Source organism: Herpailurus yagouaroundi, unplaced genomic scaffold (assembly GCF_014898765.1).
Source record: "Herpailurus yagouaroundi ecotype Mexico unplaced genomic scaffold, PumYag 200, whole genome shotgun sequence".
NCBI lineage: Eukaryota > Metazoa > Chordata > Mammalia > Carnivora > Felidae > Herpailurus > Herpailurus yagouaroundi.
Genome location: NW_024412431.1, coordinates 2,230,693 through 2,254,451, shown reverse-complemented (window position 1 = coordinate 2,254,451; position 23,759 = coordinate 2,230,693). Strand labels below are relative to the sequence as shown.

At 42.1% G+C, this 23,759-nt stretch overlaps 1 protein-coding gene and 1 long non-coding RNA gene across 18 annotated transcripts in view; one reads left to right on the top strand and one right to left on the bottom strand.

Moving 5' to 3' along the window:
* Positions 1-8,801, top strand: part of LOC121013940 (zinc finger protein 846-like) — a 55,820-nt gene extending 47,019 nt beyond the window's left edge. For 7 of the 8 annotated variants that reach the window (XM_040449817.1, XM_040449816.1, XM_040449818.1 and 4 more), the window contains one exon: positions 8,092-8,222. In XM_040449817.1, coding sequence (XP_040305751.1) covers positions 8,092-8,161 — 70 coding nt within the window. In that variant the 3' untranslated portion in view covers positions 8,162-8,222. Of the gene's footprint in view, positions 1-8,091; positions 8,223-8,468 lie in introns of those variants that run through there. The other variant, XM_040449814.1, reaches the window with a different exon arrangement.
* LOC121013943 (uncharacterized) overlaps positions 1-23,323 on the bottom strand; it is a 32,688-nt gene extending 9,365 nt beyond the window's left edge. The window contains exons 1-6 of one of the 10 annotated variants that reach the window (XR_005782984.1): positions 22,918-23,323; positions 13,135-13,291; positions 12,088-12,279; positions 11,824-11,950; positions 10,540-10,620; positions 7,132-7,184 (exon numbers count right to left, since the gene is read on the bottom strand). This is a non-coding gene — a long non-coding RNA (uncharacterized LOC121013943). Of the gene's footprint in view, positions 1-7,131; positions 7,185-10,465; positions 10,621-11,819; positions 12,280-13,083; positions 13,292-22,917 lie in introns of all 10 variants that reach the window. The other 9 variants (XR_005782980.1, XR_005782985.1, XR_005782981.1 and 6 more) reach the window with 9 other exon arrangements.
* Between the last annotated feature and the right edge of the window lie 436 nt (positions 23,324-23,759).

Here is a 23,759-nt window from a genome sequence, read left to right as displayed (position 1 = left end):
CATTGTTTCCATTTTTATTTTCTTTGGGTACTTTTAAATTTTCTTCTTTCATTTCTTCTTTTTTTTTTTTTAATTTTTTAAATTTTTTTTTAACGTTTATTTTTTTCAACGGTTTTTATTTATTTTTGGGACAGAGAGAGACAGAGCATGAACGGGGGAGGGGCAGAGAGAGAGGGAGACACAGAATCGGAAACAGGCTCCAGGCTCCGAGCCATCAGCCCAGAGCCTGATGCGGGGCTCGAACCCACGGACCGCGAGATCGTGACCTGGCTGAAGTCGAACGCTCAACCGACTGCGCCACCCAGGCGCCCCAACATTTATTTATTTTTTGAGACAGAGAGAGACAGAGCATGAATGGGGGAGGGTCAGAGAGAGAGGGAGACACAGAATCTGAAACAGGCTCCAGGCTCTGAGCTGTCAGCACAGGGCCCGACGCGGGGCTCGAACTCACGGACCGCGAGATCGTGACCTGAGCCGATGTCGGACGCTTAACCGACTGAGCCACCCAGGCGCCCCTTCTTTCATTTCTTAATTGACCCAATGCTTGCTTAGTAGCATTGTCAGCCACCACATTTGTGTTTTTGTACAGTTGCTTTCTTGTAACTAATTACTAATTTTATACCATTGTGGTCAGAAAAGATGTTTGATAGGATTCCAATCTTCTGAAACTTACTGAGACTTGTTTTGTGGCCTAACAGGTGATGTATCTTGGAGAATGTTCCATGTGCATTTGAAAAGAATGTATAGTCTGTTTTTGGATGGACTATTCTGTATACATCTGGCCGAAAGTATTATTCAAAGCCACCATTTCCTTAATAATTTTGTCTGGATGTCTATCCATTGATATGTGAGGTGGCAAAGTCCCCTACTGCTATCATATTACTGTCAATTTCTTTGTTTACGTCTGTTAATATTTATATATTTAGGTGCTCCTATGCCAGGTGCATAGACATTTACAACTGCTATATCCTCTTGCTGAATTGGTATCTTTGCCATTATGTAATGTCCTCCTTTGTCTCATTATAGTGCTTGTTTTAAAGTCAATTTTGTAATGCTACCCCAGCATGTTTCTTTACTTAACATTTGCATGGAACATATTTTTTTTTCAAAGTAAGCTCTATGTGCAACATGTGGCTCAAAGGCATGACCCCAAGATCCAGAATCACACACTCCACTAACTGAGCCAGCCAGGAGCCTCTGGAACATATTTTTCCACTTCGTTTTCAGTCTGAATGTATGTCTAGGTCTGAAGCCTCTTATATGCAATATACAGATGGGTCTTATTCATTCATTCATTCCATTCCATTCAGTTTAGTCACACTATGTCTTCTGATTGGAGCACTTAGATCATTTGCATTTAAAGTAATTATTGGTAGCTATGTGCTTACTCCCATTTTGTTGTTTTCTGATTGTTTTCGTAGTTCTTTTACTCTCTTCCCTTGTGATTTTTATCTTTCTACTTAGTGTTATGTTTGGATTCCTTCTTGTTTTTTTGTGTATCTATAAGTTTTTCCTTTTGATTACCATGAGATTAATATATAGCGTCCTACATATATAGTGGTCTATACTGATGATTAGTTAAGTCCAAACACATTCTAAAAGCAGTAAATTTTTACTCCCCCTTCCCTCATTTTATGTATATGATGTATATATGTACATATACATATGTAAACATATGTATATATTTATGTATGTATATGACATCTTTTGAGTCCTTTGGCTAATGTTTATAGATATAATTGGTATTTTCTGTTTTAACCTCTATACTGGCTTTACAAGTGATAATCATGTTTATTGTATGTTTACTTTTACTTGTTAAAAGTTTTCCCTTTTACTTCTCATTAGGTCCTTTTCTTTGCACTCAGAGTTCCCTTTAACATTTCTTCTAAGTACATTTAACTTTTATTTTTGTTGGAAACTCTCTCCTATTCTGAATGATAACCTTGCTGGGTATAGTATTCTTGGTTGTAGGGGTTTTCCTTTCAGCACCTTGAATGTATTATGCCATTCCTTTCTGGCCTGTAGTTTCTGCTGAAAATCAGCTGATAGCCTCATGGGGTTTCCCTCATTATATAATGTTTTTCTCATCTCTTTCTTTAAAAATTCTCTTTAGGATCACCTGGGTGGCTCAGTTGGTTAAGCGGCCGACTTCGGCTCAGGTCATGATCTCTCGGTCTGTGAGTTCGAGCCCCGCGTTGGGCTCTGTGCTGACAGCTCAGAACCTGGAGCCTGTTTCGGATTCTGTGTCTCCCTCTCTCTGACCCTCCCCCGTTCATGCTCTCTCTCTGTCTCAAAAATAAATAAACGTTAAAAAAAAATTTTAAAAATAATAAAAATTCTCTTTATCCTTACTTTTTGCCATGGTAAGTACTACATGTCTTGGTGTGGGCGTTGCTGGGTTCATCTTTTTTGGGGCTCCCTGTCCTTCCTAGACCTTGATGTCTGTTTCATTCCCCAGGTTAGGGAACTTTTCATTCATAATTTCTCCAAATAAGCTTTCTACCTCTGTGTTTCCTTTGGGACCTCTATAATGCAAATGTCTGTACAACTGATGCTGTCTCAGAGCTGTCCTCGTATCTTCTTTTTTTTTTTTTTAGTTTTTTAAAAAAAGTTTATTTAAGGGGCGCCTGGATGGCTCAATTGGTTGAGCAGCCGACTTCAACTCAGGTCATGATCTCACAGTTCATGAATTCAAGCCCCATATCGGGCTCTGTGCTTAGAGCTCGTAGCCTAGAGCTTGCTTTGGATTCTGTGTGTGTCTCTCTCTCTGCCCCTCTCCTGCTTGTGCCGTCTCTCTCTCTCAAAAATAAACATTAAAAATAAATAAAATTAAAAGGTTTGATGGCCAAGGCATCCATTTCAAAGAGGCATCCACTGCAAAGATGGCTACCAGAGTAAACATATTACCAGCTATATGACTGAAGAGCCAGGCCACCTCTTCTGACTGAAGCCCCTTTATTTTAGAAACACGGTTGATTTCTCCATACTTCAAAATTCCTACTCTTCTGTCTGAAATCCACCAATAAAGAATAAGCCTGTGAAACACAGGCCCCCACCCTCAAGTCTGATAAAAGGAGAATGCCAGGCCATTGCATTTTCTCTCTTCTACCTGAGACCTTGCTGTGTGGCCTCAGGTGAGCTGTATAATTTCTAGGTCTTCTTTCTTGATGGTTATTGCTGAAGGGTGCCTTGCAACCCCAAGGGCCAGTCCAACTAGAATATTGGTTATTGAAAGGCTGAGACCAGCACAAAACAACTGGCATAGCCAGCAGGACTGCAGTATTGCCCTTGCAATTAACCGAGGAATATCCTTTACCTTCAGCTTGCTTACTAACCACCTCACTCAGGAGGGTAACAGCATCTGGGAGTAGAGTACCACTTGCCAGAGGTCTGCTGCCCTGCTATGTGATTTTGCATCCTGCTTCGCCACTGTCCTGCCAGCGGGTTCTGGCCCAAAGGTTGCAGTCATCCAACAATCTCCCCAGGGCAGGTGTTCAAGGCCATATGATTTAAAGGAACTACCAGACCGTAAGGGCCTTCATGGACTAATACTGTGCATAAGGGTCCTCCCTCCACACCTTAAGGCCAAAGAGAGTTAAGAAGGGTGAACTGGACTACAAGGCTACTGTCCCTGCCCAAGGAGAAGCTCTGAGCTAAAGGCACAAGGAAAGGATTCCTGTAGGTGAGGAGAATGGTACACCTCCATCTGTGACCACAGAACCAGTGGGTCATGCCAGGAGTGTGTATCCTAACACAGAAGAGTGAAATAGCCTTGTAACAGGAAACCAATGGCACCACCAGAAAGAAAATACAACAGGCATATGGTTTCTGTGTCACCACTTCACTCTTTGTCTTCTGACCTGTTCCAACTCTGAAAAGGCCTCATTCAAAACTGAGTCTGGACAAGGACAGACTGGTTTTCTAAAAATGTTTACTTATTTATTTGAGAGACGGAAGGAGACAGAGAATCCCAAGCAGGCTCCGCACTGTCAGCCCAGAGCCTGATGCGGGGCTCAAGACTCATGAACTGTGAGATCATGACCTGAGCTGAAATCAAGAGTCAAACACTCAACTGACTGAGCTACCCAGGTGCCCCTGGAGAATTACTTTTTATGGGCCTAATTACAGGTGTTGCACTACTATACTTTATTTGGAGCACTAAACCAACAATCAAGAGGGACTAAAACTCCTAGAAGAAAACTTATATTTTCTATCCTTGCCCCTTAACGATGTAAATCTTACCATGCCTTTGAAATGTAAACACCACAGGAGGTAACAGGGTCTCTGTGTCTGTGTGTTTATGTATGTCTATGGATATATAGGTTTGTTTTTTTTTTTCCTTTCTCTACCACTTGATAGAATAGCCAAAATTAATTTGTAAAAGAGCTCTATTTAATTAGTTTAAAATTAAGTGCTTATAGGGCGCCTGGGTGGCTCAGTTGGTTAAGTGTCTGACTTCGGCTCAGGTCATGATCTCACAGTCCGTGAGTTTGAGCCCTGTGTCGGGCTCTGTGCTGACAGCCCAGAGCCTGGAGCCTGCTTCAGATTCTGTGGCTCCCTCTCTCTCTGCCCCTCCCCTGCTCATGCTCTGTCTCTCTCAAAAATAAACAAAAACATTAAAAAAAAAAAAAAACTATTAAAATTAAGTGCTTATGAAGTATTCCTAAAACTCAAGAAATTTAGTTTCTATAGGTCATTTCAGTTCACATGACATGGGGTTATTTTGGTAAATAAAACCTAGTTTACATTTGGCTTAATTAAAGCAGGCATGTCTTCAGAGTTATTAGCATTAAATATAATGTAGATAAATAACTTGTATTCTATCTGGGTTTAATAGTCAAATAAATTCATGCTATCTCTAAAGTGGGGAATCTAAACATAATTGTTGGGAACAAATGATTTAGATAGATGTAAATGGGATAAAAGTTAAGGCGAATTTTTCAGCAATAATTACGTGTTATGGTATGTCTATTTAAAAATAGTTTCCCAGGCCTGGCACCTGGGTGGCTCAGTTGGTTAAGTGTCTCACTTCGGCTCAGGTCATGATCTCATGGTTTGTGAGTTCGAGCCCCACATCAAGGTCTGCGCTCTCAGCACAGAGTCTGCTTCGGATCCTCTGTCTCCCTCTCTCTTTGTCCCTCCCTTGCTCGTGCTCTCTCTCTCAAAAATAAATATTAAAAAAAAAAAAAAGCTTTCCAAATCTCTTTGGTAGCTTGAACTTTAAGAGTTTTGCTAAGTTATGGGTGCCTGGTTGGCTCAATTGGTAGAGCATGTGACTCCTGATCTTGGGGTTGTGAGCTGAAGCACTAGGGTGGGGGTAGAGTTTACTTAAAACAAAAAACAAACAACTTCTGCTTAAGTTAAAATAAATGATGGGAAATTCATTAAATGTCTAGATCATCAAGATCATTTCCAAATAAGATAAAATACTGAAACATTAATTATTGAACACCAGCTTATCTACTTTTGGTTTTTCTTTCTTTCTTTCTTTTTTTTAATGTTTTGTTTTTGAGAGAGAGAGAGGGCAAACACCAGTGGGAGAGGGGCAGAGAGAGAGAGAGAGGGTGACATAGAATCTGAAGCAGGCTCTAGGCTCTGAGCTGTCAGCACAGACCCTGACCTGGGGTTCAAACTCATGAACTGCGAGATCATGACCCAAGCTGAAGTTGGACGCTCAACTGACTGAGCCACCCAGGTGCCCCTACTTTTGGTTTCTTATTACAGAGAAAGAAGATATTTGGGGCTATTAGTAAACCTGTCTGTGCCACACTGAAAAACTGTGCTATTACACAGTGTTTTGAGGAAGTATAAGGTTAACTCATAAATTTACCAATCTAAAGAATGCTGGTATACCACAATTTACAACTGCTTACTACTTCAAGTTTCTATAGGTGTATTAATTAGAATTTTTAACCCATAGAAACCTAATTAAAATTACTAGAAATAATAAAGCAAGGTATACAAGGAAGGTAGAATATGTCTTTGTGTATGAAAGGTATTAGGTATGACAATGCATGTTTGTTAAGGGAAATGAAAATAATTTTGTTTTAAGAAAAAAGAGGGGAGCACCTGGATGGCTCAGTTGGTTGAGCATCTGACTTTGGCTCAGGTCATGATCTCGTGGTTGGTGGGTTCGAGCCCCACATCAGGCTCTGTGCTGACAGCTCAGAGCCTGGAACCTGCTTTGGATTCTGTGTCTCTCTCTGTCCCTCTCTCTCTCTCAAAATAAGTAAATAAACATTTTTGAAAAAATAGAAAATCTGAATGTAAAAAAGATAGTTGTAGAAGGTTTGTGAAAAAGGAATCTTGGGAAAAGAATTTTACGTGTGGTCAAACTGGCTAAGATTGGAGTGGATGTAATTAAAATTGTAAAAAGAATTTTAATATTAAAAAGTACACTGCTACAAAGTTAGAATTTGGCTTTCATGGATTACTGGTGTGCTCTTGATTAGAGATCACCGAAGTTTTTTGTGCTTTTAGTTTTAAATTTACCTTTTGAGGGGCGCTTGGGTGGCGCAGTCGGTTAAGCGTCCGACTTCAGCCAGGTCACGATCTCGCGGTCCGGGAGTTCGAGCCCCGCGTCGGGCTCTGGGCTGATGGCTCAGAGCCTGGAGCCTGTTTCCGATTCTGTGTGTCTCCCTCTCTCTCTGCCCCTCCCCCGTTCATGCTCTGTCTCTCTGTCCCAAAAATAAACGTTGAAAAAAAAAATTAAAAAAAAAAATTTACCTTTTGAAAAAGCATAATTCTATGTTACAAAATAACTTATTGTGCTTCATGTTATCTTTGTCCTTAGGCCTTTGCTTAAGTAAGCCTAGTCTTCTCAAGAGCTGAGTTTTGCTCATAAGTAACTTTCTATATTTGGCTCTAAAATCTTTTATTGTCATTTTGGTTAAATGGATAATTAAGTATTGCTTCATAGTGAATTACCTTATTTGACCAACTGTTTTAAAACCTTGTTTTTAAGATTTTATTTTTAATCTCTACACCCAATGTAGGGCTAGAACTCACAACCCTGAATCAAGAGTCATATGCTCTAATAATTGAGCCAGCCAGGCATCCCAAAACCTTTTGATATTTTTGACAAACTTTCCAAAATTCAAATTCTAAGTGAAGTCTTAATGTTGAACTCACCTGGCATTTTTCCAGAGGGCTCCTGGAATACCCCAAAAGATTTGTTCTGTTTCCTTATAAGAGAGAGATTAAACTAATTAGGTTAAATGGTATGTTAACCATATCAAATACATAATAAACCTTCTTAGGTTATACTGTGGGTAAATGTAATTAATACAAGTTATAACAAATACATTATTAATATAAGAAATTGTAAGAAATTCTTAAAAACCTGACATAAACTTGTATGCTATCACTTATAATTCTAGTTATTATCTTAAAATGTGTCACAGAAATAACCAAATTTCCTGATAAATTTAATCAACTTTCATCTGACCTTAAAAATGGCAATGGTTAAAGTCTTCTTTCATTTATACATAGTTACTGTTTTACTGCACTGCTTTGCAAGTGTCTATAAAAGTGGTCATTTTCAAGGAGATTCATGAAAAGGAATTTTTGACAAGTACAGATTTCTAATAACTGTAAGATCCTAAAACTGAACTGGGTAAAAATTTATAGAATTAATGGAAAAAGTGGATTCAAGCCAAACAATAAAAACATCTGACTCTTGATTTCAGCTCAGGTCATGATCTCATGGCTTGTGGATTCGAGCCCTACACAGAGCTCTGTGCTGACAGTGTGGAGCCTGCTTGGGATGTTCTCTCTCCCTCTCTCTCTGCCCTCCCCTGCTCTCTCAAAAGTTCCATCAAAGCAGACTTAAAGGAGCCTATATGGTCAATCAGTATTCTTGCTGCACTTAAATAACCAAGCCAAATTTAATGAGACAAAACTTATTTCACAAATAAATTAGTGTTGTTTTAATTATCTGATACAAATGGGGTAACTGTTTATAGAGAAAAAATTGCATTTCAGTAATATACCTCTGTGGGTATCAAATTCTAGTGTTGTTAATTGTCTTTCAGGCTTTGTTTCCTGTCTGTAAACTAGATTGGATACTAAATTCTTTTTTGTTTCCTCCAGAATCTGGCTACAACTCTCCAAACGAACATTTCCAACTTTTCCCCCTACCCTTATAACTTGGAATCATTGAGAAATAAAACTGCCCTTGGCACAAAGCCACATCAGCTAAGGTGAGATAACCTGATAAAAAAGAGAAATCACCACAGCCGCTGGACCATCTTCATACCTGCTGCCAGGTGGGCCACTCCGATCACCAGAGACCCTCAAATTGCAAACAAGTAAAATCCATCAGCTTAAATACTGCCCGCCCTCAGTGCATCTGAACATGCGTCAAGTCTGGCATCTAGAAATCTTGACTGGCTACCTTCAGCACTCAAAAACTGGGATTACAATCTACTCCAACCATTAACCTTTTTTATTTTCTTTTGTTTCCACAGAAATGTTTCTTATTAAATACCCAACTGCTTGTACCATATAGGCCTAACTTGGGTAACCCACCTGTATCACTACCTCCTGAAATAAGACACAAATCTTTAACTGACCTAACCTATTCTCAGGACGAAGAGACTGGTTCAATGAGATATGGAGCATCTATCAACTCAGGACAGGTTTAAACCTACTTATACCATATGGCCTCGAACAATTTAAATAGAACTATCATTCCATTTGTAACTAAGTGGATGGAACTAGAGGGTATTATGCTAAGTGAAATTAGAGAAAGACAAATATCATATGACTTCACACATATGAGGACTTTAAGACACAGAACAGATGAACATAAGGGAAGGGAAGCAAAAAGAATATAAAAACAGGAAGAGGGACAAACCATAAGAGACTCTTAGATATCGAGAACAAACTGAGGGTTACTGGAGGGGTTGTGGGAGGGGAATGGGCTAAATGGGTAAGGGGCATTAAGGAATCTACTCCTGAAATCATTATTGTACCATATGCTAACTAACTTGGATGTAAAGTAAATAATAAAGGAAACTACAAAAACTCTTAAATGTATACCATGATTAATTTTCATAAAGTGAACAGACTTGTGTGATGATTCTACATGTTGATAGATAGATAGATAGAAAGAAAGAACGAACGATCGAACGATCATTGGGGCAACTGGGTGGCTCAGTGGGTTGAGCAGCTGACTTCAACTCAGGTCATGATCTCGTGGTTTGTGATTTCGAGCCCCATGTTGGGTTCACCGCTGCCAGTGTAGAGCCCGCTCCAGATTCTCTGTCCCCTTCTCTCTCTCTCTCTCTCTCTCTCTCTCTCAGCCCCTCCCGTGCTTGTATTCTCTCTCTCAAAAATAAACATTAAAAAAAAAAAAAAAGAATTCTCATATGACCCAACAATTCAACTTCTGGGAATTTATCCAAATAAATCAAAAACACTAACTGATAAAGATACATGCACCCTCAAGTTCATTGCAGCATTATTGACAACAGCCAAGATATGGGGACAACTTAAGTATTCACTAACAGATGAAGAAATAAGGACAATGTGGTATATATACACAATGGAATACTATTCACTCATAAAAAGAAAGAAATCTTGCCATTTACAATATGAATGGTCTTTGAGGTTTTCTGCTAAGTGAAATAAGTAAAAAAAACACAAATATCATCTCACTGGTATGTGGAATCAAAAAAACCGAAACAAAAAACCACAACAAAGTTCAAACATCCAGAGAACAGATCGGTGGTTGCCAGAGGAGGGGGTGGGGGTTGAGTGAAATGGGTGAAAGGGTCAAAAGGTATAAACTTCTAGTTATAAAATGTCATGGGAATGGACTATACAGCATGGTGATGATAGTTAATAATACTGTATTTTATATTTCTTTTTTTTAAGTTTATTTACTTTTGAGAGAGTGAGTGGGAGAGAGGTAGAGAGAGAGAGAATCCCAAGCGGGCTCTGTGCCGTCAGCGCAGAGTCTGATGCGGGGCTTGAACCCACAAACTGTGAGACCATGACCCAAGCCGAAATGAAGAGTCAGATGCTTAACTGAGCCACCCTGGCGCCTCTGTACTTTATATTTCAAAGTTGCTAAGAGTAAATCTTAAAAGTTCTCATCACGGGGCGCCTGGGTGGCTCAGTCGGTTAAGCGGCCAACTTTGGCTCAGGTCATGATCTCGTTCGTGGTCTGTGAGTTCGAGCCCCGCATCGGGCTCTGTGCTGACAGCTCAGAGCCTGGAGCCTGTTTCAGATTCTGTGTCTCCCTCTCTCTGACCCTCCCCCGTTCATGCTCTCTGTCTCAAAAATAAAAATAAACGTTAAAAAAATTTTTTTTAAACTTAATCTTAAAAAAAAAAGTTCTCATCACAAAAAAAAAACCCACAACTTTGTAGCTATATATGGTGATAGATTTTAACTAAACTTAGTGTGTTAGTCATTTCAAAATATATACAAATATTGGATCATTATGTCGTATCTATACCTCGTAAGAAGCCTCTTGTTACATTTCCAAACATACTGAACTTCTCATTGATGAGGGATGTTCTTCACACTCACCCTGAGGAATACCTCTCTCCATTGTCCTCAACTCTTCTTGTTCCAACCATGAGATAAAAGTGTGTTTAAAGAGTTGATAACCTATTCATGGAGAAAGAGATCTTAATAGAAGAGAGACTCATGCAAGAGATAACCAACCTTCCTATGAATTAGGTGTTTTTTTTTTTTTAATTTTTTTTTCAACGTTTTTTATTTATTCTGGGACAGAGAGAGACAGAGCATGAACAGGGGAGGGGCAGAGAGAGAGGGAGACACAGAATCGGAAACAGGCTCCAGGTTCCGAGCCATCAGCCCAGAGCCCGACGCGGGGCTCGAACTCACGGACCGCGAGATCGTGACCTGGCTGAAGTCGGACGCTTAACCGACTGCGCCACCCAGGCGCCCCTGAATTAGGTGTTTTATTACCCATGACAGCAATAAAATTATTTCAAATGAGATACAAATGCAAATACAGGGGCACCTGGCTGGCTCAGTTGGAAGAATGTGTTAACTCTTGAGATCCGGATCATAGGTCCGAGCCCCACGTTGGGTGTAAAGATTACTTTTTTTTTTTTTTTCCAACGTTTATTTATTTTTGGGACAGAGAGAGACAGAGCATGAACGGGGGAGGGGCAGAGAGAGAGGGAGACACAGAATCGGAAACAGGCTCCAGGCTCCGAGCCATCAGCCCAGAGCCCGACGCGGGGCTCGAACTCACGGACCGCGAGATCGCGACCTGGCTGAAGTCGGACGCTTAACCGACTGCGCCACCCAGGCGCCCCTGTAAAGATTACTTAAATAAATAAACTTAAAACAATTTTAATTAAAAAAATGCAAATATACTCTGTACCCTGAAAAGACTGGTTCCCTCTGAGCCTGGAAACCCACATTCAGGCTTATACACACATTTACAATGCACTAACACTTTTATTGAGATAGGAAATAGAGTAAGGGCAACAAAGAGATTTTCACTTTCATAGAGAAACCATTAACCAGTGGTTCCCAAATTTTAGTGTGCATCAGAATCACGTGGACTATTTGTTAAAAACAGATGACTGGGTCCCACTTGCCACCACTGTAACAGATGCCAGTGGAATGTGAGAATGTCTATTTCTAACAGAGACGGTGATGCCGTCTGCCCAAAGACCACATTTTGACAGCACTCACACTGGATTAGAACACATCAGTGAAGCAACTGTGTGTCACTTGTGTTCAGATCTGATATCACCCATCCTGCAACACAATGAGGAAATAATATATATCTGTTCAACAGCAGGCTATAGGAATAATGGCAGCCTTACCCACCATACTCAAGTTCTGGGAGTTCTCCATCCAGTACTGCATCTCTGCGTAAGGTTCTCTAAGAGGGGTCCAGAAGAGTCCATTCCTCCAAGGTGAAGTCCACAGGCACATCACCAAAGGTCACTGAATCCTAAATAACCGCACATGTAATGGCTTGGATCAAGGAACATCATCAATGTTCACTGGAACAAGGATGAAAGAAACAGTAATACAGAGTTTCAAGGTCTCTCATACTCCAAGGTCAATGGTTCTAAATATTTTAAATACCTATACTCACTCCAGTCACGTGGCTTCAATGGAAACTCTTAAACATGACCTTGTCTCACCACCCCTGGACTCGGAGCTCTTTTCTTATTTCCCTCTAATGCAGCACATGCCCGAACACACTGTAGACACCTGATAAATGGTCGTGAATGGATCAATTCTTTGAGAAAAGCACACCTCCATCTTCCATATCATCTGTGAGAGCACATGATAGATAAAAAAGGTCACCATCATGAGAGTCAAGTTTAATTAGTACTTACTGAAACGCTCAAATTATTTTCAGAGTATTCCCGTACCACCAATATGAAAGGTTCTATTCTGTGGGGAAATTCAATAGACACTCAGTCTTTGAGTGACTTTAAGAAGCTCTGGCGATCGGTCCACCTGGGAGGAAATGTGTCCATCTGGTGAATACAGATATGTCCTTTTGTACAAGGACATACTTTTTGCCTAGCCAAGAACAATCTTCAGCCAGTCAGCCACCATCCTTCCTACTTTTATCTTTTCCTCAGGAAGGCAGAAAGAAAACATAGAAGAAAACAAAGAAGCCACGTATACCCAGAGAGGACCATAATTCTCGCATTTACCTGCCTAGAAGTCTTTCTATTCTAGTGTGAAATTCCCAAAACTCTCAAGAAATCTCCCGCAAACACAGACTACTGCTATAGGATGCCAGTGTGGTCTCGTCTCACCTAGAACTGAAAAGGGGATAGTGATCATGCTGCCCGTGAGGAAAAGAGTAAGTCAATTTGACAGGGAAGGAAATTTAAGCCCCGAGAAATGGGACTCATTTTCTGCCCAAAGCAATATAGTAAAAAAGTTATGTAGTACCTCTTCCCAATGTACACATATCAGTAAGACGACTTAGAAAACACAGTCGTTGGCCCATTTTGACTCCTCCTTAAAGGGCCAGCAGCATAACTGCTCAGGCCCAGACCACTGTGCAAGGGTGATCTAAAGCTGAGTCTATTAAAAACAAGGGGTATCAACAGGACTTACCAGAGGACAAATCAATGGCTGCCATCCTGTAAGGGTGACAGAATAACTTACCCAACATTCCTTTCTCTGACACCAAGACCATTTCAGGGTATCTTATGAATACAAGTACAGACAGCCATCCCCATGGACACCGGGTAATCTGGAGTTGTGTTTTGTATTTACCATTAATCAGTAAATGTTATCAGTCATCAATCGTCATACGTTGGCTCTGTGTAGATGATATATGAGAAACACACTAAAAATGGTATGCCCTATAGCAGTATCAGTAACATCAACTGAGAGAGAGAGAAAGAGAGAGCAAGCGTGAGCAGGGGAGGGGCAGAGAGAGAGGGAGTGAGAGAGTACCAAGCAGGCTCTTTGCTGTCAGCTCAGAGCCCGATGCAGGGCTCGATCTCACAAACCGTGAGATCCTGACCTGAGTGGAAATGGAGTCAGACAGTTAACCAACTGAGCCACCCAGGCAACCCTGAGATAACTTGGATTTTTAATTCAGTCTTTCAGTGGTAAATTTTGTAAGATATAAAGAGAAGTATATCTGACCAAATTTAGTGTCCAATGAATTTTGAAGACTGAATTTGAAGGAAAGAATGTCAAATACCTCAAATTCTAAATATTGGTTACATGCTGAAATGATATTTAGGATATATCTGGTAAACGGACACCTGGGTAGCTCAGTTGGTTAAGCATCAGACTACAGCTCAGGTCACGATCTCATGGTTTGTGAGTTTGAGCCCTGTATTAGGCTCTCTGCTGTCAGCACACAGCCTGCTTTGGATCCTCCGTCCCCCTTCCCCTCTGCTCTGTCCCTCCCCTGCTTGCACGGTCTCTCAAAATAAATACAACTTTAGGGGCACCTGGGTGGCGCAGTCGGTTAAGCGTCTGACTTCAGCCAGGTCACAATCTCGCGGTCCGTGAGTTCGAGCCCCGCGTCGGGCTCTGGGCTGATGGCTCGGAGCCTGGAGCCTGTTTCCGATTCTGTGTCTCCCTCTCTCTCTGCCCCTCGCCCGTTCATGCTCTGTCTCTCTCTGTCCCAAAAATAAATAAACGTTGAAAAAAAAATTTTTTTTAAATAAATACAACTTTAAAAAAAAAAGAATATATCTGGTAAAATAACATATATTCTTAGAAATAATGACACTTTTGGGGTGCCTGGGTGGCTCAGTTGGTTAAGCAACCGACTTTGGCTCAGGTCACAATCTCACAGTTTGTGGGTTCGAGCCCCACATCGGGCTCTGCGCTGACAGCTCAGAGCCTGGGGCCTGCTTCTGATTCTGTGTCTCCCTCTCTCTCTCTCTCTGCTCCTCCCCAATTTGTGCTCTGTCGCTCTCTCTCTCAAAAATAAACAAACATTAAAAAAAAAAAAAGACACTTCTTTCACTTTGTTTATCGTGGGCACTGAAAACATTTTAATTATATATGATCTACACATTACACTTGCATTAGCCCTGGTCTAGACTGTTGTTAGGCATATGAAGAAAAGAAAAAAATGAAATATTTTATTTGGTTGACACACTTAAACTTTTTTCTTAATGGATGCTGCAGAACCTTGAAGCTCTGGGCTTCCTTTTAAGCTCTCATCTCTCAGAACTTATTCCTTTATTCTTTCTATGAATAAGAAATCACATCCCAGTACCCGGCAATGAGCACAAATGAGCACCGTACACAGAAAGTATACTAGACCTTAAAGATCCAACACTCCCTTGGGAAAAGACTAATAATTGATATATCACCTCATAAGTGATATGGGAAATCAATCAAGCATGCAAGAAAAAAGGGTTATAACACACACACATACACTACATTGTTGGTTTCTGGGTAAGGTAAAGACAGAAAAGAGAACCATTGGTTGGTCTACCTTTGATACAAAAAGGTAAGAAGAAGAATGCCAAGGTTCTGACCAAAAACCCCTCAGAATACATTTCAAATACTGTGTACTCTCAACAGTGTCTTGGTGGGAAACACTCAAGTCCATCAGGTCTGTTCCCTCCTTCTTGCCTTGGCAGAGGAGCAATTCCAAATCACACTGTGCCTAACGTGTCTGTTTTATGAATCTTTTCAGAGAACCCATGTTTTGTATTATTTATCAAATGTATTTGTACAACAGCAGCTAAGGTCAGTCTCATCTAGTTTTTGATGTGAAAATGAAGGTATTAGTCAGGAAAAAAAAATGACAGGTGAACTTTGAAATGGGGACACCTACTTGGACCCAGATCAAACGCATGACTAGGAAGCCACAAGACACTGAACCTCTCTTGTCAAGAAGGTAGCTTGTCCCTTAGTTTCTGAGGAGACTAGCCTTCTTCTACTTGACAAAGCTCTGATAATCTCACTTGGTGCAGATACTCGGCAAGGAAATGCTTGTTCTTAAGATCCACCACAACCACTTGCTATGTCTCTAGATTCACAATTAATACAAACTCCCGTGGGACAGGTATAAGCTATAAGGTAAAGACAACAGCTGCAAAAATAACTCCAACTCCACTAACATGTATCATAAAAATCTTGAGGAACATGTGTGAAAATGGATTTTAGGGTGTTAGACCAAGGAGGATAGAGTATCATGTAAGACAGAGCTGTTTCAAAGACATGGGTGTACATACTAGAAAATTTGGATTCGACATATTAGCTCATGAATTTGGGGATGGCTCTAACAGCTTATTTTGGTAGGATGGTTGAAATTTGGACTCCATGCTGACCTATGGTTAATGATGACGATAAGGCAAAGTTTCCCTGGCGTAACATGAAGGAGCCAATCCTAGAGAGAGCAATGTTGCCTGTATATATCATGTGTGGCCTGCACAGACCTCCTTCGTCAATCTATGCTGAAGGCCCAGAAGCCACCCTTTCCTCAAAGGTATTGGGAAACAAGATTAGTAATGCTGATTCTAAATATAGTATCATTACTGGAACAAACGAGCACCAACTCTCGATCTGGAATGCAGCTACTGATGTAGGTAACGCCCTTTTCTCCATACAAATTTCATAAAATAACTGGAAGCATCTGGTTTTTACCTGGCAAGACCGAGAGTGTACCTCCACAGCACTGGCCCAGGGCTGTGTCCATTCTCCTGTACCCTGCCAAAACACAGTCCTCAAAGGTCTTGACTTTCCACAACACAACACATGGTCCACCATGTGGACATTATGGGGATTGGACCCAATGAAAGTAGCAGATACTTTACACCTCTTTATAAAACATGCACAAAGGAGTGGTATACCAACTCAACCAAGTTCAGGGGCAGGTATGTCAAGACAGCCCCATGAGGAATTGGTCCAAGTTACTGTACGTAATGCCTTCTGCTCCCCCCACCAAAAGGCATACTATTTGACAGAGAACTTATTTTTATTTATTTTGAGAGACAGAGAAAGCATGAGTTGGGGAGGGGCAGAGAGAGGGAGAGAGAGAGAGAATCTCAAGCAGGCTCCACACTGTCAGTGTGGAGCCCAAGGTGGGGCTCGAATGCACAAACTGAGATCATAATCTGAGCCGAAATCAGACGCTTAACCGACTGAGCCACCCAGGTGCCCCTGACACAACTTCTTGATTAGAGGTAACATATACCACATTTGAATGTACTTTAATACATCTACAGAGTCACCTATAAGGCCTCCAGATTTAAGTGTGACCAGAGTAAGAGCATTCTGCAGCAAGTTCTGGCAGCAGTACAAACTTCTCAAGCACTTAATCCCTGTGAGCCATCATTTCCCAAGGCACTTGAATTGTCCACAGTAAACAGGAAGTTGTTGGTAGTCTCTAGCAACCACGAGAAGGAGATTCGTGGCATAGTCTTGTAGGTTGGAGCAAATCTATGACCTCTTCTACATATACCTACTCTTTTCAGGAACAACTTATGGCTTACCACTAATAAATACATGGTAGAGACTAAATAAGTAACCATGAGACATCAAGTGACCAAGTGGATTTAGTGTCCCATCACGAACTGGGCATTGTCTGGCGTGCCTATCTTATGAGATTGGGCACAGGCAGTAGCATTCTATCATCAAATGGAAATGACACATAATGAGAGATCTTAGTATGCCAAAGCATTCGGATTACTGCTTTGTACCTACTGCCCTTAAAAGTTGATGCACCCAAATTCTCAAGGAGAAAGCAGGCAAAAACCTCTTTGATCTTGGCCACAGCAACTTCTTAGTCAACACGTCTCTGGAGGCAAGGGCAACAAAAGCAAAAATGAACTACTGGGACCTCATCAAAATCAAAAGCTTCTGCACAGTGAAGGAAACAGTCAGCAAAACTAAAAGGCAACCGACAGAATGGGAGAAGATATTTGCAAATGACATATCAGATAAAGGGTCAGTATCCAAAATCCATAAAGAACTTATCAAACTCAACACCCAAAAAGCAAATAATCCAGTGAAGAAATGGGCGAAAGACATGAAGAGACACTTCTCCAAAGATGACATCCAGATGGCCAACCGACATTGGTTGAAAAAATGCTCAACATCAATCATCATCAGGGAAATACAGATCAAAACCACAATGAGATACCACCTCACACCTGTCAGAATGGCTAAAATGAACAACTCAGGCAACAACAGATTTTGGCGAGGATGCGGAGAGAGAGGAGCTCTTTGGCACTGATGGTGGGAATGCAAACTGGTGCAGCCACTCTGGAAAACAGTCTGGAGGTTCCTCAAAAAACTAAAAATAGAACTACCCTATGACCCACCAATTGCACTACTAGGCATTTACCCAAGGGATACAGGTGTGCTGTTTCGAAGGGGCACATGCACCCCCATGTTTATAGCAGCACTATCAACAATAGCCAAAGTATGGAAAGAGCCCAAATGTCCATCGATGGATGAATGGATAAAGAAGATGTGGTATATATACACAATGGAGTATTACTCGGCAATCAAAAAGAATGAAATCTTGCCATTTGCAACTATGTGGACGGAACTGGAGGGGATTATGCTAAGTGAAATTAGTCAGAGAAAGACAAATATCATATGACCTCACTCATATGAGGACTTTAAGACACAGAACAGATGAACCTAAGGGAAGGGAAACAAAAATAATATAAAAACAGGGACGGGAACAAAACATAAGAGACTCTTAAATATGGAGAACAGAAGGTTCCTGGAGGGGTTGTGGGAGGGGGCATGGGCTAAATGGGTAAGGGGCATTAAGGAATCTACTTGTGAAATCATTAATGCACCATATGCTAACTACTTGGATGTAAATTGAAAAAAAAAAAAAAAGAAAACCAAACATTCCAAACACGAAAGATAAGAAAAAAGAAGAAAGTTCCCTGGTTCCTATAAGATTAAAGTCAGATGGCCCTGCGTATACTAGAGTCTTACAGTAAGGTCTGCAGCTTTCTGAAATGTCCTTTGTCTAATAATTTGCAACCTTTTATGTAAAAGATTTATACAACCCTACACTAAATGTTCCTTTACTGGAGCTACCATGCTTTGGTGAAGACTGTGTATCCCAGGCATCGGGAATAAAACTCTCTTCCTTTTTTAAAAAAAAATTTTTATTTAGAAATTCTAGAAGCTTTGTTCATTTTTGCATCAACAAGTAATTAAAAAAACTCCCAAAAATCAGAAGAGCAGGATCAACTGGCTCCCTGGTGAATTCTAACAAACATTTCGAGAAGGATCAATAACAATCTTTAAATTTTTTTTCTAATGTTTATTTATTTTTGAGACAGAGAGAGACAGAGCATGAGCGGGGGAGGGGCAGAGAGAGAGGGAGACACAGAATCTGAAGCGGGCTCCAGGCTCTGAGCTGTCAGCACACAGCGCGACGTGGGGCTCAAACTCGTCAACTGCAAGATCATGACCTGAACCGAAGTCAGATGCTCAACCGACTGAACCACTCAGGTGCCCCGTGAACCCTTTAAACTAGATCTCCCTGCTCCTCCCTCCCTCTCTCTCAAAATAAACATTAAAAAGAGTATTTCTTTAATAATAAATAAATAAAGATAAAACTTATGCATCCTAAAATTCTATCCTGACTCCATACCCTCACTCTTATCCATGCCCAAAGTGGGAGTTAGTGAATTCTATGTTGTAAATGGATTCAAATCATTCCCCTGCTTAGGCACTTCAGAAGTGTCGATGGCCTTAGAATACTGGCTAGACTGCCTTACTCTTTCCCCTGGTCCTGCCCTTGTCCTCTACTCCATCTCTCACCACTCGCTGTCTGTTCACCTTCTCCCAACACTCTTCCATCAGTTCAAGAAATACACTAAGCTCTATTTTGCTCATGAAGTTCCCTTCACCTGACATCCTTCTTACCCACCCTACAAATCCTCACCCCCATTCAAAATCTGCCTAGGTAAATCCTGCTCTGCTTCCCTTCAGAAGTTAAGTATCAGTCCCTCCCAGGACGCCTCGGTGGCTCAGTCGGTTAAGCGTCCAACTTTGGCTCAGGTCATGATACCAAGGTTCATGAGTTTGGGGCTCACTGCTGTCGGTGCAGACACTGCTTCAGATCCTGTCCTCTTCTCTCTCTGCCCCTGCCCCCACTCGTGGTGTCTTTCTCAAAAATAAACATTAAAAAATATATAAATATATCCACACACACATATATAATCTGTATCAATCCCTCCCAATAGGTATTACCACCTCATATTGTGCCATTCTTACGTTCCTGTCACAAACTTGCCAGTATTCACTTGAAGTCTGTACTCTCAGATAGACTAGAAGCCGTATGGTGGCAGTACTATGTTTTGATGGCCATTACTTCCCTGTCCCAAGAACACAGTCTAGTTTATTAAAGGAACTCAATGACCCCTTGTGGGATGTGAGACAATTTCTATAACTACCAAAAATGTTACAGTACAGTACAAAGAAAAGGAAGACAAAAATAGAGTTACACCATAAAAACCACTTAAGTCTCACATAAAATGTTTGCACACACATAAAGCAAAACATTGTACTTCCGCAAAGGCATTTGAGTACTCACATAAAAACGGACACAATATTCTTTTTTTTCTTTTTCTTTAATTTTTTTTTTCAACGTTTATTTATTTTTGGGACAGAGAGAGACAGAGCATGAACGGGGGAGGGGCAGAGAGAGAGGAAGACACAGAATCGGAAGCAGGCTCCAGGCTCTGGGCTCCAGGCTCTGAGCCATCAGCCCAGAGCCTGACGCGGGGCTCGAACTCACGGACCGCGAGATCGTGACCTGGCTGAAGTCGGCGCTTAACCGACTGCGCCACCCAGGCGCCCCCACAATATTCTTTTTGAAACAAGTGCCCAGACAATATAAATTTCTTCCTTATGTTTCTCCTTAATTTTTAGAAGTTTTAAAAAGGTGATTCACAAACTGACACATGCCACAATAATTTTCTAACAGAATTTATAGTATCCATCTAAAAGTATGTACATTTGTCCTTTTTTCTTTTTTTAAGTAGTCTCTGGGCCCAGCATGCAGCCCAACATGGGGCTTAAATTCATGATCCTGAAATCAAGACCTGAGTTGATAACAGGAGGTGGCTGCTGAACCAACTGAACCATCTAGGGGGCCCTGTATACTTGCCCTTTGACCAAGAAAACCAACCTGAACAGCTTACCCTTACCTTGAAACACACCCCCACAAATGTGAAACATTATACACAAAAATTTACTCACACATGTATTAACAGAACTAAAGCAATTGTTAGTATCTAGATGACTCATCCTTTGAGCATCTGACTCTTGATTTTGGCTCAGGTTAGGATCTCTGGGTCATGGGATGGAGCCCTGTGTCAGGCTCTGTGATGAGTATGGAGCCTACTTAAGATTCTTTCTCGGGGCGCCTGGGTGGCTCAGTCGGTTAAGCGGCCGACTTCAGCCAGGTCACGATCTCTCAGTCCGTGAGTTCGAGCCCTGCGTCCGGCTCTGGGCTGATGGCTCAGAGCCTGGAGCCTGTTTCTGATTCTGTGTCTCCCTCTCTCTCTGCCCCTCCCCCGTTCATGCTCTATCTCTCTCTGTCTCAAAAATGAATAAACGTTAAAAAAAAATTAAAAAAAAAAAAAAAAGATTCTCTCCCTCTCTGCCTGGGTGGCTCAGACAGTTGGTCATCCGTCTTCAGCTCAGGTCATGATCTCACAGTCTGCGGTCTAATATTTCAAGCCCCGCGTTGGGCTCTTGTGCTGACAGCTCAGAGCCTGGAGCCTACCTCAGATTCTGTCTCCCTCTCTCTCTGCCCCTCCCCCCTCACACTCTGTCTCTCTCACTCAAAAATAAATAGACATTTAAAAACAATTTTTTTTTTAAAAAGATTCTCTCGCTCTTCCTCTGCCCCCGCTCCCAAGTGGGCATGCTTGCGCATTCTCTCAAAAAAAAAAAAAAGTCACCCCATATGTGACTTTTGTTATTCCAAAGGAAACGTCTATCTTGAAAACAGAGAGCTCTGGTGATCACTAACTTAAGCAGGCAATCAAACTGGGCATCTGAGGAATGGTATAAATTCAAGTCTTCCTGATGGAATGCAATTTGATGTACACAACGTCACCTATAGGATATTTGGAAACGATGTTTGAAGCCTCTACATCAGGAACTGGCACACGTTGGTCACAAGGCTGATTGCTAAATAGTTTTCTTGGAACATCTATCCCCATTTGTTGACTCAGATCTATTACTGCCTGAAAACTACAAAGGCAGAGCTGAGTAATTCTGATACCTTATGGCCTGCAGACCATCAAGTAATTACTTTCTGGACCTTTCCAGACAAAAAGTTTGCCACCCTCTGTTCTGGACCCAATTACCAGTTGACAGAAAATACAAGAAATGGAGGAAACATCTAAAAATATTGTGAAAAATAAAATCAGAATTTTCAAAATGTGTGACTTTCTAAAAGAACACATAAGACTCATAAAAAGCCAATGTAATGCACAAACAAAAAGGAATACAGTAGGTTAAAAAAGATTAAAAGGGGGGCCTGGGTGGCTCAGTCGGTTAAGCCTCTCCAACTTTGGCTCAGGTCATGATCTCACGGTTTGTGAGTTCACGCCCCACACTGGGCTTTCTACAATCGGCACGGAGCCCACTTAGGATCCTCTGTCCCTCACTCTCTCTGCCCCTACCCTACTTGTTCTCTCTCAAAATAAACACACTTAAAAAAAAAAAAAAGACTAAAAGACTGAAATAATCATCATATATAAACTGACTGGCTCTTAGATCCAGGGGAAGTTCAGCTTTTACACGGAGCAGATTTAAGAGGCATTTTCATTTTCAATCTTCCTGGGTCAAAGAAAGAACTGTGGTTTTAGCAGGATAACGTCTTTTACAAGATACATTACCAAGTATTTAAAAGTCAAGTATCATGTATGCATTTCATTTTCAACTTACACTCAAACAGTTCCCATAAAATGTATTGTTATGCAGAGAGCAAACATGCAAAATGGTCAAAATGGGTGAAACTACTATAACCAACATTCACTGTGCTGGATGATCAAATTGTGTTGAAAGCTTCAGATTTTACAGCACAAAAACTGAGGGCAAAGACCACACTTAGTCCACACATCTTGTTAAGGGTAAACTCGGTCATTCTGGAACCAGCGCTTTAAAGCCCATAAGGTCTTCTTCTCCTGGAGGCCCTTCTTCTGATAGTTTGTGGGAGAGGCAGGGCCCCAGGACGATCAGAGGACAAGACAGCTGAGCATTCCTACTTTCACCTGGAAGGATGACTTGTGGCTTACACATGTTCGTATTTATCTACAGAAATATGCACACCCTCGAACCTAACAAGTCCCTTTTCTTTCTACCTGTAGGGGACGCTCAACAAGAACCGGCAAACACATTCCAAATGCTCGCAAGAAACGTCTTTCCGCATTCTAGAGGAAGGGCCCTTTGAACCAACGTTTCCCCAGGGCTCACCGGGACAGCCAGGAGCGACAGGGCGGTGACCACCGCAGGGCCGGGCCAACCTGACTTGCCCAGCGGAAATTCTCACCCTCCTGGAGAAGAGTCACAACGGTTACTTAGGAGGAGTTTGAACAAGGAGGCACCGTGGCCGAAAACACTTCGCAGGTGCGCCCTCACCGCTCCTCTCGGCCGGCCCAACGCGGGCGCCAGCGGCCGCGAAGGGGGCGAGCGGAGGGGACCCGGCCTCTTTAAGGAGGCCCCTCGGAGGCCGGGCCACACCTGTCCTTTAACGCCCTCCTTGCATCCGAACCTTCCTGGCACGCGGCCTCACCGACGACACCAAGCACCGCAAGACGACCAAGACGAGAGGCTCGGAAAGGCGCTAGACCACGGGACAAAGACCGCCGCGGGCCAGTGACGCCACTTCCGCTTCCTGCCTCTCGCCGCCAGGGACGGGGCTCCAGGGCTTGGGCTGCGGCCACGCCCGACACTTTGAAGGCCGGAAGCGGTAGTGTCGTCACCCGGGGGTGCTGAGGGCCCAGGAGTTGGCCCAGCGCGAAGGCAGAGGGCGGGTTCTGGCCCGAGGGAGTCGAATGGGGCTGGAGCCAGGCCCGTTCTGTGTTTAGAAGCCGGAAAGGCAAGGCTGGGGGTGGGGGCGGAGGAGTCGTCCCAGAGGACGCTTTTTTAACAAGTGATTTCTGGGTTTCCCGCCTTGCCTTAAAAATTCTCTTCAAGGGGCGCCTGGGTGGCGCAGTCGGTTAAGCCTTCAGCCAGGTCACGATCTCGCGGTCCGGGAGTTCGAGCCCCGCGTCAGGCTCTGGGCTGATGGCTCGGAGCCTGGAGCCTGTTTCCGA